The sequence below is a fragment of the Pristis pectinata genome, chromosome 14 (assembly GCF_009764475.1).
Source record: "Pristis pectinata isolate sPriPec2 chromosome 14, sPriPec2.1.pri, whole genome shotgun sequence".
In the NCBI taxonomy this organism is placed as follows: Eukaryota; Metazoa; Chordata; class Chondrichthyes; order Rhinopristiformes; family Pristidae; genus Pristis; species Pristis pectinata.
In genome coordinates, this window is record NC_067418.1 from 4794086 (window position 1) to 4811071 (window position 16986).

At 46.3% G+C, this 16986-nt stretch overlaps 1 protein-coding gene across 1 annotated transcript in view; it reads right to left on the reverse strand.

The window, feature by feature from the left end:
• The window catches only part of spon1b (spondin 1b), a 353689-nt gene extending 339385 nt beyond the window's left edge, over positions 1-14304 (reverse strand). The window contains exons 1-3 of the mRNA XM_052029057.1: positions 13882-14304; positions 12156-12262; positions 3344-3477 (exon numbers count right to left, since the gene is read on the reverse strand). Coding sequence (XP_051885017.1) covers positions 3344-3477; positions 12156-12262; positions 13882-14083 — 443 coding nt within the window. The 5' untranslated portion in view covers positions 14084-14304. The remainder of the gene's footprint in view (positions 1-3343; positions 3478-12155; positions 12263-13881) is intronic.
• Positions 14305-16986: the final 2682 nt, after the last annotated feature.

Sequence of the window (16986 nt, forward strand, 5' to 3'; positions counted from 1 at the left end):
GTTCCTTACAGGTCTTTGCACAATCAGCACTAACGTTTTCATTTGTTTTAAAATGTACTTGTACAAGCGACTGCAGATGCTGGAATCTGGAGCAACACACTATCTGCTGAAGCAACTTTGGTGGTTAACGAGAGTTAAGATTCAGACAAGACGTGGTTGAATCGATTGGTGGAACACCTGAATAATTTAGTCCCCATTCCATCTCCCTCTACAGCAGAGAATAAACAGCTGGGAGTTTACATGTGCATAGCGATTTATAGAGGAACATAGCAGGTCGAGCAGCATCTGTTGGGGGGAAAGGAATAGTCGACGATTCGGGTCACGATTCCATGCTGTATGACTCTATGACTCTATTAACTGCACCACTGTGTCATTTGGGATTGCAGTAAGGGCAAGTTGACGAGAGCACAATTGGTTTGAAATCGACAACTAGTATAATGCCTAATGTCCAGAGATACCAATGATAAAAACATAACAAACTGGACCTTGCTCCATGAGCACTAAGATGTAGGAATTTGAACTCATAGAGAAGTACATTGTGGTAACAGGCCCTTCAGCCCAACTGGTCCATGCCGACCAAGATTCCCATCTGGGCTAGTCCAATTTGCCCACGTTTGGCCCAAATCTCTCTCAACCTTTCCTATTCATGTACCCGTCCAGGTGCCTTTTTTACCACAGCCGCATAGCTCCACTGACCCGGGTTCGGTCCTGACCTTTGGAGCTCTCTTTGTGGAGTCTGCACGTTCTCCATCTGACCAGGTACTCAGGTTTCCTCCCACATTTCAAAGGCGTTTGGATTGATAGGTTAATTGGTGGCACTGACCATCCCCACATTTTTCCTGATCCCTCGCTCTCATCAACTCCCCCCAGATTCTACCACTCCACCCACACACAAGGGGCAACTGACAGTGGCCAGTTAACCTACCAACATCTTTGGGATGTGGGAGGAAACTCGGCAAACGGTCACAGGGAGAACGTGCAAACCCCACACAGACAGCACCAAAGGTCGGGATCGAGCACAAGACTACCAGCTACGCCATTGTGCTGCCTTTTGGAATGGAACCTGCTCTCGTTTTGCCTTGTTGAACCCCTGTAAAGATATATCGGAGAAAATCTCAGCCCAAAATTTGCTGTCAGTGATAAAACGATGGCACTCAATGTTGACAGTGAATCAAAGTGTCCACCATGATCACAGGATCTTTGTGGTGAGGACTCCATCTCCCATAACACCTTTTGCTAATAGGCTACAGTTAATCAGATACCCTGGTGTCCAGCGTCAATGACATCATCAAGCTGACTAAGCAGCCAATCACATATAAGAATTCTCACATACAGTTTTTAATTAACTTTTTAAACAGTATGCAGGGTGTAGAATAAAAATTGTTACATAGACACACGACTAAAGTGGAAGCTCAAGTAGGGTCATATACAGCAAGGAAACAGGCCCTTCGGCCCAACTTGTCCATGCTGACCAAAATGCCTGTATAAGCTAGTCCCATTTGCCCACGTTTGGTCCCTATCCCTGTAAACCTCTCCTATCCATGTACCTGTCCAACTGCCTGTTAAATGTTGTTCTTGTACCTGCCTCTACCACTCCCTCTGGCAGCTCGTTCCACACACCCACCACCCTCTGCGTGAAGAAGTTGCCCCTCAGGTCCCTTTTAAATCTTTCCCCTCTCACCTTAAACCTCTGCCTTCTGGTTTTTGATTCCCTCTCCCTGGGAAAAAGACAGTCTACACTCACTCTATCCATGCCCCTCATGATTGTATACACCTCTATAAGATCATAAGTAATTTTATAGAATATCATAAGTAATAAAGTGATAAACATAGAAATATCATTGAATATAAAAATTACAAGTAATTTTATAGAATTATAAAACCTGGTATTGTGAAATATAATCTGAAGGAATTATCCTAATTATTTTTAATATTAGAGCAGTAGATTGTTAAGCAGTAATTATGCTTTCAAAGTCTTGAAGATCACATGCAATAAAGCAAAAGCCTTTCAGCGTGTTTTAAACTGGGACTGGTTCTTAAACAGCTTAGGACAGCAGTAGCAAAGGTTGGGAACAGCTCAGTCCACAGAGGAGGGATGAATCACCAGCAAAAACTTTGGGATTTTCATGTGAAAACTCCAAGTGTGGTAAGTACGTAGTTATCAGTGCTGCAACGGAGAGCTGCCACAACAACCTCTCGCACAACATCAGTACTAAAGAGCTGATTGTTGACTTCAGGAAGAGGAAGGAGGGTGAACATGTGCCAGTCTACACTGGGGGATCGGTGGTGGAGAGAGTCAGCAGATTTAAATTCCTGGGCGTTAACATACTGGATGTCCAGGCCTGGGCCCAGCACATAGGCAGGCACAGTAGTGTAGCGGTTAGCATAACACTATTACAGTGCAGCGACCCGGGTTCGATCCCGGCCACTGTCTGTAAGGAGTTTGTACGTTCTCCCCGTGTCTGTGTGGGTTTCCTCTGGTTGCTCCAGTTTCCTCCCACGTTCCAAAGACGTACGGGTTAGGAAGTTGTGGGCATTCTATGTTGGTGCCGGAAGCGTGGCGACACTTGCGGGCTGCCCCCAGAACACTCTACGCGAAAAATGCATTTCACTGTGTGTTTCGATGTACATGTGACTAGTAAAGATATCTTATCTTTGATGCAATCACGAGGAAGGTGCACCAGCGTGTCTACTTTCTTCGAAGGTTAAGGAGGTTCGGCTTGTCACTGAACACTCTAACAAACTTCGACAGATGTTCTGTTGAATGTATCCTGACTGGTTGCATCACGGTCTGGGACGGCAATTTGAATGTGCAGGAACGTAAGAAGCTACAGAGAGTAGTGGACTCAGCCCAATACATCACGGGCACATCCCTCCCCACTGTCGGTAGTATCTACAGGAGGTGCTGCCTCAAGGCAGCAACATCCATCATCAAAGATCCCCACCATCCGGGCCATGCCATCTTCTCACAGCTCCCATTGGGCAGGAGGTACAGAAGTCCCACACCACCAGGTTCAAGAACAGCTACTTCCCTTCAACCATTTAGTTCTTGAACCAACCAGCACAACCCTAATCACTATCTCAGACTGGCTACACTATGACCACTTTGAACTACAATGGACTTTTTTTTTGTACTAATTGTGTTCTTTCTTGTATTATTTTCAATAATTTATGTTTAATGCATGTTTTTCTTGTGAATGTGCCTGTGATGTTGCTGCAAGTAAGTTTTTCATTGCACCTGTGCACACATGGACTTGTGCAGATGACAATAAACTCGACTTTAAATTTGAAACCAGGCCCCACGAAAATGCCTAACCTCTGGCAGAACAGTGTGGTGACTTACTTCAACACAACGCAGCCCGTGCCAGCAGCCGGTGCCGTCCAAAAGACCTGAATCCGCGTCCTTCTCCGGGGTGTGCTCTCGGTGACAGCGTACGGGCAGTTGGTCATAAACTGCGTGTCCTCGTGATCAATGATCTGGGTGTTCAGAGTGGGAGAAAAGAGGGAGCTTTGTCAGTATTAAGTTTGCAAAATCAGCTCGCTGCTTATCCAGCCCTTGGTGCGGCATCAGGACATCTGCAGTCAGCCAAAGGAACAATCCAGAAAGTCAACCTCGTAAGAAGAACACTGCAGGCTGTTCCAGCCAGCAAGAGCCCCCATAAGACCATAAAATACAGCAGAATCAGGCCATTCGGCCCATCGAGTCTGCTCCGCCATTCAATCACGGCTGATTTCTTTTTCAACCACATCCTCCCGCCTTCTCCCCATAACCCTTAATCCCCTTATTAATCAAGAACCCATCAATCTCTGCTTTAAATACACCCAATGACTTGGCCTCCACAGCCCTCTGTGGCAATGAGTTCCACAGATTCACCGCCCTCTGGCTGAAGAAATTCCTCCTCATCTCAGTTCTAAAGGGATGTCCCTTTATTCTGAGGCTGTGCCCTCCGATCCTGGACTCTCCCACTGATAAGAACATCCTCTCCACGTCCACTCTATCCAGGCCTTTCAGTGTCCTGCAGGTTTCAATGACGTCCCACACTGGAACTCTGCCAATGATCAGGTGAGCTGTTGGGTGAGGAGTAATATTGGGCCTGGGACAGTGAGAACTTCAAAAAAGTGGTCATGGGGAACTGAGAGGTGTCAGGACTCAACCATCTACCAGATGAGATCACCAACAGCACAGGCCTCTATCACCATTGGCACTGAACTATCTGTTAGGATTATCTGTTTAAATCTCTGGAAATGGAAGAAAGCTGTGACTTTGAGCAGCACCTACTGAACCACAGCTGGTGCCAGTTAATCGCAATTATTATGAACTAATTTCAGAAAGGCTTGCCTAATGAGCTTGCAGGTACAATTTTGAATCACAGGGAATTATAACTCCACAACAAACACAAGCTTTCCGCTTTGCAGAACATGGATTATACATTTTCAGGTGTGGAACGGCATTCCTGCTGGGGAAACTGATCAATGAGTTGATTTGTAAGTGTACAATCTTTCAAAATTCCAGTGAGATTAATTGATTGACAGATTTAATAACTAAATCGATTCTCTAGAGGTTGTTGGACATCATCTATCAAAATGGAAAGGTGCCAATAACAGATACTCACAGACATATAATTATATACAGTATTTAAGATTGATTGGAGAGTGTAAGTCACAACACTGACCAAACGACCTTTACTACCACACAATTTATACACAATTACTCTCAAAACTTGCACCTCTTCGAAATCACCTTCCATCTTCCAGCAACCAGAAGACCAAGACACGATAGTGTAGCGGTCAGCGTAATGCTATTACAGCGCCAGCGACCTGGGTTCGATTCCGGCCACTGTCTGTAAGGAGTTTGTACATTCTCCCCGTGCCTGTGTGGGTTTCCTCCGGGTGCTCCAGTTTCCTCCCGCATTCCAAAGATGTACAGGTTAGGAAGTTGTGGGCATGCCATGTTGGCGCCGGAAGTGTGGCGACACTTGCGGGCTGCCCCCAGAAAACTCTACGCAAAAGGCGCATTTCACTGTGTGTTTCGATGTACATGTGACTAATAAAAATATCTCATCTCATCTTATCTTGTCTTACCAAGTTAATAAAATTGGTTTATTATTGTCACATGTACTGAGGTACAGTGAAAAACTTTGTTTTGCATGCCATCCATACAGATCATTTCATTACAACAGTGCATTGAGGTTGTACAAGGGAAAAGCAATAACAGAATGCAGAATAAAGTGTTACAGTTACAGAGAAAGTGCAGTGCAGGCAGACAATAAGGTGCATGGTCATGACAAGGTAGATTGTGAGGTCAAAAGTCAAGATAGTAGGAAATAGAGAACATTACCAGCTCCTCCCATAGCACTGGTCAGTATGGGGGGTGCCGCAGTTACCTCTGCTGCCTCACAGTTCCAGGCACCCAGTTTCAACTCTAACCTTGGGTTCTGCATGCGTGGAGTTTGCACGTTCTACCTGTGACCGTGTGGATTTCCTCCAGGTCTCCGGATTCCTCCCACATCCAAAAGATGTGCTGGCAGGTTGATTGGTTATTGTATATTACCCCTTTAGTGCAGGTAAAGACTCAACGGGGATTTGCTGAGCATGTGGGACTGATGGGGTTGCTCTGTTAGGAGCTAGCATGGATTGATGGGTTGAATGGCCCCCCTCCTGTATTATAAGAAGTAAGTTACATTGGTATCACAGGTAGACAGGGTGGTGTAGAAGGTGTTTGGTATGCTGGCCTTTATCAGTCAGGGCACTGAGTATAGGAGTTGGGATGTTATATCACAGTCATACAAGGTGTTGATGAGGCTGCACCTGTGTACAGTTCTGGTCACCTTGTTATAGCAAAGGCGTCATTAAGCTGGAAAGGGTGCAAAGAAGACTTCCGAGGATGCTGCCAGGACTCGAAGGACTGGGTTATAGGGAGAGGCTGGGCAGTCTCAGACTTTATTCTAAGAAGTGTAAGAGACTTGAGGGGTGACCTTACAGAGGTGTAAAAAATCATGAGGGGCATAGATAGGGTGAATACACACAGTCTTTTTTCCAGGGAAAGGGAACCAAAAACTAGAGGGCATAGGTTTAAGGTGAGAGGGGAAAGATTTCAAAGGGACCTGAGGGGCAAGTTTTTCACACAGAAGGTGGTGGGTATATGGAACGAGCTGCCAGAGGAAGTGGTAGAGGCAGGTACAATTACAGTGCTTAAAAGACATTTGAACAGGTACACGGATAGGAAAGGTTTAGAAGGATTTGGGCCAAATGCAGGCTAATGGGACTGGCTTAGGTGGGCATCTTGGTCAGCATTGACGAGTTGGGCTGAAGGGCCTGTTTCTGTGCTGTATGACTCTATGACTAAGTTGCCCACCACTTCCATTTGCTGCTGACTCAGACGCTTCTTCCACACAGTTGGGTTCAAGTCCTGGAACTTCTGACCCATCGATATCATGGGATTGCCTTCCAGACAATCACTGCGTGAGGCAGTACCTCACCAGCATCCTGACAGGTTAACCAGGGATGGGCAATGCCCTGTGGGCATCGAGGGTGATGCCCATATCCCAAAGATAATAATTAAACCAGGCAGAACAGCACGAGGATGGGAAACAAAAACATCTGCAATTTCAGCAGAGGTTGAAGCCCATTTAAAAATAAGACCATAAAATATAGGAGCAGAACTGGGCCATTCAGCCCGTCAAGTCTGCTCCGCCATCTTCATCTGATAATTAGGCGACCAGAACTGAACACAATACTCCAAGTGTAGTCTAACCAGAGTTCTATAGAGCTGCAACGTCACCTCACGGCTCTTGAACTCTGCTTCAGTCTGCTTCAATCATGGCTGATTTTCTCAACCCCATTCTCCCATCTTCTCCCCGTAACCCTTAACCCCCTCACCAATCAAGAACCTATTAATCTCTGCCTTAAATACACCAAATGACTTGGCCTCCACAACCCTCTGTGGCAATGAATTCCACAGATTCACCACCCTCTGGCTGAAGAAATTCCTCCTCATCTCAGTTTTAAAGGGATGTCCCTTTATTCTGAGGCTGTGCCCTCGGATCCTGGACTGTCCCACTGATAGAAACATCCTCTCCACATCCACTCTATCCAGGTCTTTCAGTATCCGGGAGGTTTCAACGAGATCCCCCCTCATCCTTCAGAACTCCATCGGGTACAGGCCCAGAGACATCAAACGTTCCTCATACGTTAAGCCTTTCACTCCTGGGATCATTCTTGGGACCCGCTCCAGGCCCAAAATTGCTCACAATAAAGTCAGGTCCAGCTTCTCTTAAGGTAGTGAAAAGGGAGTGAGGGAGAGACAAGGCTTCAACAATCACACACTAACCTTAACATTCTACCTTAAGGGATTCATGTAGCTATGCAAGGTGACAGCATTCATACAATTAAAGCTATAACGGTTGTTAAGAAGGCGTATGGCGTTGGGGTATTGAGTTCAAGAGCCGTGAGGTGATGTTGCAGCTCTATAGAACTCTGGTCAGACCACACTTGGAGTATTGCGTTCAGTTCTGGTCGCCTGATTATCGGAAGGATGTGGAAGCTTTAGAGAGGGTGCAGAGGAAATTTACCAGGATGCTGCCTGGATTGGAGAGCATGTCTCATGAGGATAGGTTGAGTGAGCTCGGGCTTTTCTCTTTGGAGAGAAGGAGGATGAGAGGTGACTTGATAGAGGTGTACAAGATGATAAGAGGCATAGATCGAGTGGACAGTCAGAGACTTTTTCCCAGTGCGACAATGGCTAACAGGAGGGGACATAATTTTAAGGTGATTGGAGGAAGATATAAGGGGGATGTCGGGGTAAGTTTTTTTTACACAGAGAGTGGTGGGTGTGTGGAAAGCACTGCCTGCAGAGGTTGTGGGGGCAGACACATTAGGGACATTTAAGAGACTCTTAGATAGACACATGAATGATAGAGAAATGGAGGGCTATGTGGGAGGGAAGGGTTAGATAGATCTTAGAGCAGGATAAAATGTCGGCACAACATTGTGGGCCGAAGGGCCTGTACTGTGCTGTAATGTTCTATGTTCTAACTTAAATTCTTTACCTACTTCTATCAATCCCTACACAGATGTAACCCCCAATTTGGTCTTTGATGTAAAGGGAGGTGGAAAGAGGAAATAATTATTTAGATGTTCCACTGGTCAGTTCAGTCAGACCTCATCTGAATCTTAACTCTACTTAGCCACCAATGTTCCTTAATATCTGCCCCTCAAATAAATCCATCAGGCCCACATATTGAATTTTCAATTGACCCTTGATTATCTACACCAGTTCCACATTGCTAACAGTTTATTATTGCCACATGTACAGTGAAAATACGGTACAGTGAAAAGCTTTTGTGTGCGTGCCATCCAGACAGTTCATTCCATACATAAGTACATTGAGGTAAAAACGAAAACAGAATGCGGAATAAAGTGTTACAATTACAGAGGAAGTGCAGTGCAGACAGACAATAAGGTGCAAGGACCACGGTGAGGTAGATTGGGAGATCAAGAGTTCAGCTTTTAGCGAATGTGAGGTCTGTTCAAGAGTCTGATAACAGCGGGACAGAAGCTGTCCTTGATGTGTGAATAAGCTGGAGAGGGTGCAGAGAAGATTCACCAGGATGTTGCCGGGATTGGAGGGCTTGAGCTATAAGGAGAGACCGGACAGGCCGGGACTGTTTTCCCTGGAGCGGAGGCAGCTGAGGGGTGACTTGATAGTGGTTTATAAAATTATGAGGGGGATAAATAAGGTAGATAGTCTATTATCCTAGGGTAGGGAAGTTTAACATTGGTAAATTGGTTTATTATTGTCACATGTACTGAGGTACAGTGAAAAACTTTGTTTTGCATGCTATCCATACAGATCATTTCATTACACAGTGCATTGAGGCAGTACAAGGGAAAACAATAACAGAATGCAGAATAAAGTCTTACAGTTACAGAGAAAGTGCAGTGCAGGCAGACAATAAGGTGCAAGGTCATAACGAGGTAGATTGTGAGGTCAAGTGTCCATCTTATCGTACTAGGGGACTGTTCAATAGTCTTATAACAGCGGGATAGAAGCTGTCCTTGAGCCTGGTGGTACGTGCTCTCATGTTTTTGTATCTTCTGCCCGACTGGAGAGGGGAGGAGCGAAACATTTACACCCACCTTTGTATGAGGAAGTGCTTCCTGACATCATCCCTGAACCAGCCGGCTTGAAGGTTGAATTCTGCCCTCTTCTTTTGGATTCAGTCACCTCAAACACTTATAATCCTATACTCAAATGAACCCTTTAACCCATTGACCACCAATCTCATTGGACTATGGGAGCAGAGTGTTTAAATTAGGTGGAGTAATGCACAGCCATAGAATCACAGAGTTATACAGCATGGAAATAGGCCCTTCGGCCCAACTCATCTGACAATGGTGCTAGTCCCAAGTTAGTCCCATTTTCCCGCATTTGGCCCATATGCCTAAACCCCTCCTACCCATATACCTATCCAAATGTCTTCTAAATGTTGTTATTGTATCTGCCTCAACCACTTCCCCTGGCAGCTCATTCCATATACAAACAGAGGTTTAACTAATGATCTGGAGTTCAAAATCCCATAATGGAAGCTGAGAAATTTAAATTCAGTGAATTAAATGTCTAGAATAAAAAGAAAAGTCTCTGTAAAAATATCTAAATTGTTCACCAGTGCCATTCAAGAGGGAGGATGTCTTCTGTCCTGACCCAGTCTGACATGTATTGGCAAATTGGTTTATTATTGCCATATGTACCGAGCTACAGTGAAAAACTGTTTTGCCTACCATCCATACAGATCATTTCATTACAAAAGTGCATCGAGGTAGTACAAGGTAAAACAACAACAGAATGCAGAATAAAGTGTCACAGTTACAGAGAAAGTGCAGTGCAGGCAGACAATAAGGTGCAAGGTCATAACGAGGTAGATTGTGAGGTCAAGAGTCCATCTTATTGTTTAGGGAACCATTCAATAGTCTTATAACAGTGAGATAGAAGCTGTCTTCGAGTCTGGTGGTACTTGCTTTCAGGCTTTTGTATCTTCCACCCGATGGGAGGGGGATGGGGAAGAGAGAATGTCCAGGGTCGGTGGGGTCTTTGATTATGTTGGTTGTTTTACTGAGGCAGCGAGAAGTATAGACAGCATCCATGGAGGGGAGGCTGGTTTCCGTGACCCACGGTATTGCAATCAACTCTTAACTGCCCTCTGAATTAGCAAGCCGATCTGTTCAGAGACAATGAGGGGCGGGAAATAAAAGCTGGCTTTGCCCACATCCCATGAGAGAATTTTCAAAAAATGGCCAACACACCCTTTCCTTAGGTGTTCTGTCTAGAATGGAACATAACACACTGAACGTGCGGAGCTTTAAATAAACATCGCTGATCACTACATTGCCGTTTTGATGAGCAATGATGAATGACAATCTACACTGCAATCATACAAAACTTTCTGAGTGTTCAGAAGGTTTAATCTTTACTCTGATTTGAGATAAATTAGCAAATATCAACCCTGTACAGAAAGGGTCTCAGAACTGACAGACTCCGAAAGCTGACAAGTGTTGAACCCATTTAAAGTCCGAACAATTCAAAGTCATTACGGTGCTAAAATTGTTTTTGAATTATCCAATCACCTGAATTAAACAAAATAAATAACACTGAAAAGAGGATTGTAATCTCTTGAAAATGAATTACCAGATAATTTGAAAGGTACAAGATTAATTTGGTACAGTCTACAAATAGCAAAGCACAGACTGACAGTGGTGTTAGATGTATAATGCATGGAAAATGGAGAGTAAAGAGAAACCAATCTAAATAAAGACAGTATTGGATTGTGTATTTTGTGTTTGCTCAATGATAACCCAATTTGAAACTATTTAATCTCTCTGAACATGAACTCAGTAAACAAGACATTCACAATATGGGTGCTTCAAGGGAGTAAGTCTTCAGGTTAATTGTGGACATGGATTATATGTTGGCTCCAGTTTAGAAATTTAATTTCAAAATGATCTTCATTACAGGTTTTGTTTTGCATTCAGTTTCCTTCATCTTCACACAAACGACACACGCATACACACTCTATTCTCTCTCACACACCAACATACCACTTACACACACACCCTCCGCTCTCACGCACACTCTCTGTCTCTCACACACACATGAACTCACACTTACACTGACATACACAAACACCAATCTCTCTCACACAAGCACACCACTTACACACACACTACTCACACACACACAGATGTATGAACAGACATGAGCATTCTTAGTCTCACACACACACATAAACACACACATACTATTTTTTACACACTAGCTTATACACACTCACTGATACTAAACCATTGAGACATACATACCTATTTATAAATAGACATGTTCACTCAAATATTTGTAGCAAAAACTGTTAAAATTAATTTGCTGCACATTGTTCATTGTTACAAGTCCCACCCCCCCCACCCCGCAAAGACAAAATTGGAGGAAGAAGACAGATAAATCTCTGTGCCATCATTAGGAAATAATTGTAACCCTGGCTGACAGAGAAATGCCCTCCTCGATGTGAGAGGTGACGGGAAGCTTTGGCCGTGTATATCTCAGTCATTCGGGGATCTGAGAGAGGAGAGAGCCAGGGAAGAGAGGAAGCGGGGAAAGGTTGTGGGCAGAGGGTGGGGACAGAGAGTGTGGGATGGGGAGAGGATGGGGGAGGGAATGGGGATGGGGGAGAAGATAGCGGAGAGGACCGAGGGTGAAGGGTGGAGCAGCGAGGGTGGTCAATGGGGGAGCGAGGGTGGGGGAGTGAGGGAGGGGCAATGAGGAGTGAGGGTGGGGGAGTGAGGTGAGGGAGTGGGAGGGGGATGGGGAATGAGGGGGGAGTGAGGGAGGGGGAGTGAGGGAGGGGGAGTGAGGTGAGGGAGTGGGAGGGGGATGGGGAATGAGGGGGGAGTGAGGGAGGGGGAGTGAGGGAGGGGGAGTGAGGGTGGAGGAGTGAGGGAGGGGGAGTGAGGGAGGGAGTTGGGGAGGGGGACTGAGGGTGAGGAGCGAGTGTGAGGAAGTGTGGTGGTGTGGGTAGGGGAGTGAGGGTGGGACGCTGCGAGTGAGGGATGAGGTGAGGAAGTGAGGGGCGGGGGGTGGGAATGAATGATGATCCTCGTGACTCTACCTGAAAATTCCCAGCGTAATCCTCCTCCCTGTGACCATCCTCGCCATCCCGGAGAGCAATGAGGGTGAATCCACGGAAATAGGAGGGCACGGTGGCCGAGAGGGTTACTGCAACAAGAGAGGAAGAAGCGAGGAGATAATCAGGGAGGAAATCCCAACACCAGCTCTTCAAAGTTAGCAAATAGATTTCAAATGTCCTGTCGGTAACCAGGCGCACTTCACCGAGAAAGGCACATTTTAAAAACTAACTTATCAAGGATGGGATTTATGTTTAGGGGGAATTTGGTCACAAATACTTTGTAAGACACCCTTGAAGCAACGGCAAAGAGGCAAAGAGAGAAACACAGACACAGACACAGACACACACAGTATGAGGGACACAGACCTGTAGAGAGACAGAGACAGACACATACTCACACTCAGACACACACGCACTCAAACACACACACTCACTCACATTCACACTCACACTCAGACACACACACACACACACTCTTTAAGATATCTTTATTAGTCACATGTACATTGAAACACACAGTGAAATACATCTTTTGCGTAGAGTGTTCTGGGGGCAGCCCGCAAGTGTCGCCACACTTCCGGCGCCAACATAGCATGCCCATAACTTCCTGACCCGTATGTCTTTGTAATGTGGGAGGAAACCGGAGCACCCGGAGGAAACCCACGCAGACGTGAGGAGAACGTACAAACAGACAGCGGCAGAAATTGAACCTGGGTCACTGGTGCTGTAAAGCGTTACGCTAACTGCTACAATACCCAGATTTAAAGAGGAAAAGCCACAACCTGTGAAGAAGACAGTTGGACAGAAAGAAAAGCACAAATTGCAACATACAGGCAGAGAGACACACACAGTCACACACACACACATAGGTAGAGAGAGAGGGATGGAGAGAGAGCGCACATATTGTCTCTCACACACACACAGAAGAGACAGAGAGTCACATACACAGTCACAGAGAGAGAGAGAGAGAGACAGAGTTACACACACACACACACACACACCACACCACAGGGAGAGAGAGTAGTCTCACACACAGCCAGAGAGAGAGAGACAGTTACACGCAAAGAGACACAATCACAGTCACAGAGAGAGAGACAGAGACAGTCACACACACACACACACAGAGTTAAACACACAGGAAGAGAGACACACACACATAGTCACAGAGGGAGAGAAAGAGAGAGACAGAGAGACAGATACATACACATTGAGGAAGAGAGAGACACACACACATACACAGTCACACAGAGGGGGAAACCGAGGCAGAGTTTTACACACATACAGGGAGAGAGAGAGAGAGTTACACAGAGAGGAAGAGAGAGAGAGAGAGAGAGAGAGAGACAGTCACACAGAGGGAGACACCGAGACAGTTTTACACACACACACACTCACAGGGAGAGAGAGAGAGAGTTACATATACATAGAGGAAGAGAGAGAGAGAGAGACAGTCACATAGAGGGAGACACCGAGACAGAGTTGTACACACACACACACACACACACACACTCACAGGGAGAGAGAGAGAGAGTTACGTACAAATAGAGGAAGAGAGAGAGAGTCACAGAAAGAGAGAAACAGAGACAGATCACACACACACACAGGGAGAGACACACTCACTCACACACACAGTGTCACACGAGCCCCCACAGAGGGGGAGTGTGTGAGGTGTAGAAGCGCCCACCCGCACGCACACACGCGTCCCACTCACCGCGGTAGGTGCTGCCGGGGCTGTAGAACTCGGGGCTGCCCTCGATGCGGAGGATGAAGCCGGTGTTGCCGTCCCTTCGGCTGCCGGGGGAGCGGACGATCCGGCTGCAGTATCCGTCAGCCACGGCACCCTCGTCGTAGAAGGAAGCGGCGGCAGCGCCGAGGGCGAGCAAAAGAGCGAAGAAGCGCACAGTGAAGTCCATGGCGAGTGGAGTCCCTATCTCTCTCTCTCTCTCTCTCTCTCTCCCTCCCTCTCCCCCACCCCCTCGCCCGGAGGCTGATCTGCACACTGACACACACACACTCTCTGCCTCCCGAAGCTCCCACTCCTTGTGAAGCTAGGCGAATTTCCAAGGTAATCCCATCTCCGCAGACCCGTGCGCTCTTAAAATAAAACCTCCCTTGGGGGGGGGGGGGGGGGATTGAGGGCTGGAGAAGGCTGGGTGACAACGGATTCACACAGGGGTGGGTGGGGGTGGGAGGGAGCAGGAGGCAGAGTGGGTGTACCGGGGCGGGATGGTAAAGTCAGACCAATACCAGGCAGCTCTGCACTGACCCCGGCTCCCTGACACATCGACTCCAAGACCCTACCTGCAGGTCCGCGCACAACTTTCCAACCCACCACAGGGCACTCGCTCGGCAGCCCACACTCCCCCTGTGACAAAAGTTACTTGCAATCGACTGTGTTTCTTTTTTGTTTTAATCTCCCCCTTTTGCAAATATCCAGGCTCCCGACTTTGGAGATCTGGGGCTCAAGAGATGCTGAATCTGGAGCAAAACACACACACACACACAACATATGCTGGAGGAACTCAAGTCCTGATGGAGGTTCTCGGCCCGGAACGTCCACTATTTCCCCTCCACAGATGCTGCCTGACCTGCTGAGTTGCTTCAGCATTTGTTGTGTGTGTGTGTGTGTGTGTGTTGCAGCCAGATATTTCCCCCTGGCCAGCTAATCCATGTGTCTGGGGCATCTCTCTTCCAGAAGGAATTTTTCAGTGGGTGGATGTCTGGAGGTTGATAATCTCAGGGGCCATGGTGGATTCCAGGGGACCTGTAGACAGGAAACCCACCATGACCTTCCTGAGGTGTTACTGAGGGAGTGCAGCACTGTCTTAGGTGGGTGGTGAGACCCCTTCCATCTTCTCTCCTGGGTCAGAACATTCCTCTGCAGAGTTGTAGGGAGTCGATATTTATCCCTGCCAATCCCAATTTCTATACATACATTGTAATTACATACATTGGGATCTTGCTGTACAGAAAATTGGCAGTCCGTGTCTCCTGCTTGGGAACATTTCGAAAGAGAGGCCCTGTTGGGCTTTGGGTGTGTTGGTGTTCTGAAGGAGACCAGGAAGATTCTTTAGCAATGTAAACATTTCCTCTTTCGAGGAGCCAGTAATATAATGGGCCGAATGGCCTCCTTCTGCAAAATGGTGCAGCTCTGCAGCTGAGATTGCGAACAAATATTAAAGTTAGCACAGAAATGGTGGTACACTGATACACTGTTTGATCTGGGAGCTGTACTTTAGGCTGTTTTCCTCAAAGCAAATTACCGCATAGTGGAGCAGCAGGTAGTGCTGCTGCCTCACATCTTCAGAAACCTGGGTTCAATCCTGACCTTGGGTGCTGTCTGTGTGGAATTTGCACATTCTCCCTGTGACCGTGTGAGTTTCCCCGGTTTCCTCCCACATCCAAAGACGTGCCGGTTGGTAGGTTAATTGTCCACTGGATTGGAGAGCATGTCTTGTGAGGATAGGTTGAGTGAGCTAGGGCTTTTCTCTTTGGAGAGGAGGAGGATGAGAGGTGACTTGATAGAGGTGTACAAGATGATAAGAGGCATAGATCCAGTGGACAGTCAGAGACTTTTTCCCAGGGCGACAATGGCTAACACGAGGGGACATAATTTTAAGGTGACTGGAGGAAGGTATAAGGGGGATGTCAGGGGTAAGTTTTTTACACAGAGACTAGTGGGTGCATGGAACGCACTGCCGGCAGAGGTTGTGGGGGCAGATACATTAGGGACATTTAAGAAACTCTTAGATAGACACATGAATGATAGAAAAATAGGGAGCTGTGTGGGAGGGAAGGGTTAGATAGATCTGAGAGCAGGATAAAATGTCGGCACAACATTGTGGGACAAAGGGCCTGTACAGTGTGTAGTGTTCTACGTTCTCTACGTTCTATGCAATTTGTCCCCAGTGTGTAGGTAAGTGCACAGGAGTCAAAGGAGAATTGAGGGGCATGTGTAAAAGAGAATAAGTTACAAAGCCAGCAGAAAATCAAAGGGTAAAGACGATGATGGGACTTGGCTCTGCTAAGACCTAGAATGGATATGATGGGTGAAATGGCCTCCTTCTGTCTCACAGTATTTAAGATACTGAGTTAGACTTTGTAAACAGGAACAGTACAAGGCGTGGATAAGATCGGGGTGTAAATGAAGGTTTAATTTGTTTTCAGCAGGAGGCAATTTATTTATGTAATACCAGCAACGTCAAATACTGCCCGACTCTGCAGACGATAAGTTGGAGAGAGAGTTAACTCAGCGTTGTTTATTTTTTTAAAAAAACAAACCTGTTCTTGTGTATTTCAACATGACTTAATCCCTCAGGCAAGTTTTTCTGCTGATAACCAAGGACAGTCAAATCTATTACACTGGGTCTGCGGAGAAGGGGGAGTTGGTGTGGGGGTCCTTATCCAAATCGCAATTCTTTAATGTGGGGACACAACACTCAGTTCATGAATTTGCCTAAAGATAGACAGTAAATTGGAGTCATGTCATCAATTATTTATTCTGAAGATTTCTTTGTGTTAATAGTCCAAATAAACAGACATTGAATGTTCAATAAAGCTCCCCAATTATCCCAGAACTGGTAACTGCAGTAAATCTTGATCCACTCCACTGATTTGACTCCAGTTCCAGGTTCACACTGCATAAGATTAGTATCAGTGCCTTAACACTGGTGTGTGGAGGCTGTAAAAGAGTTCTGAAACAAATTTCAAATTTAAAGAAAAGATAGCACCACTCATATTTAGTGCATGTATGTTGTGTATTTATTGGTGTGTCCAGCTTGTCTGTGAGTGCTTTTATTTCTTAATTCAAGGGGTT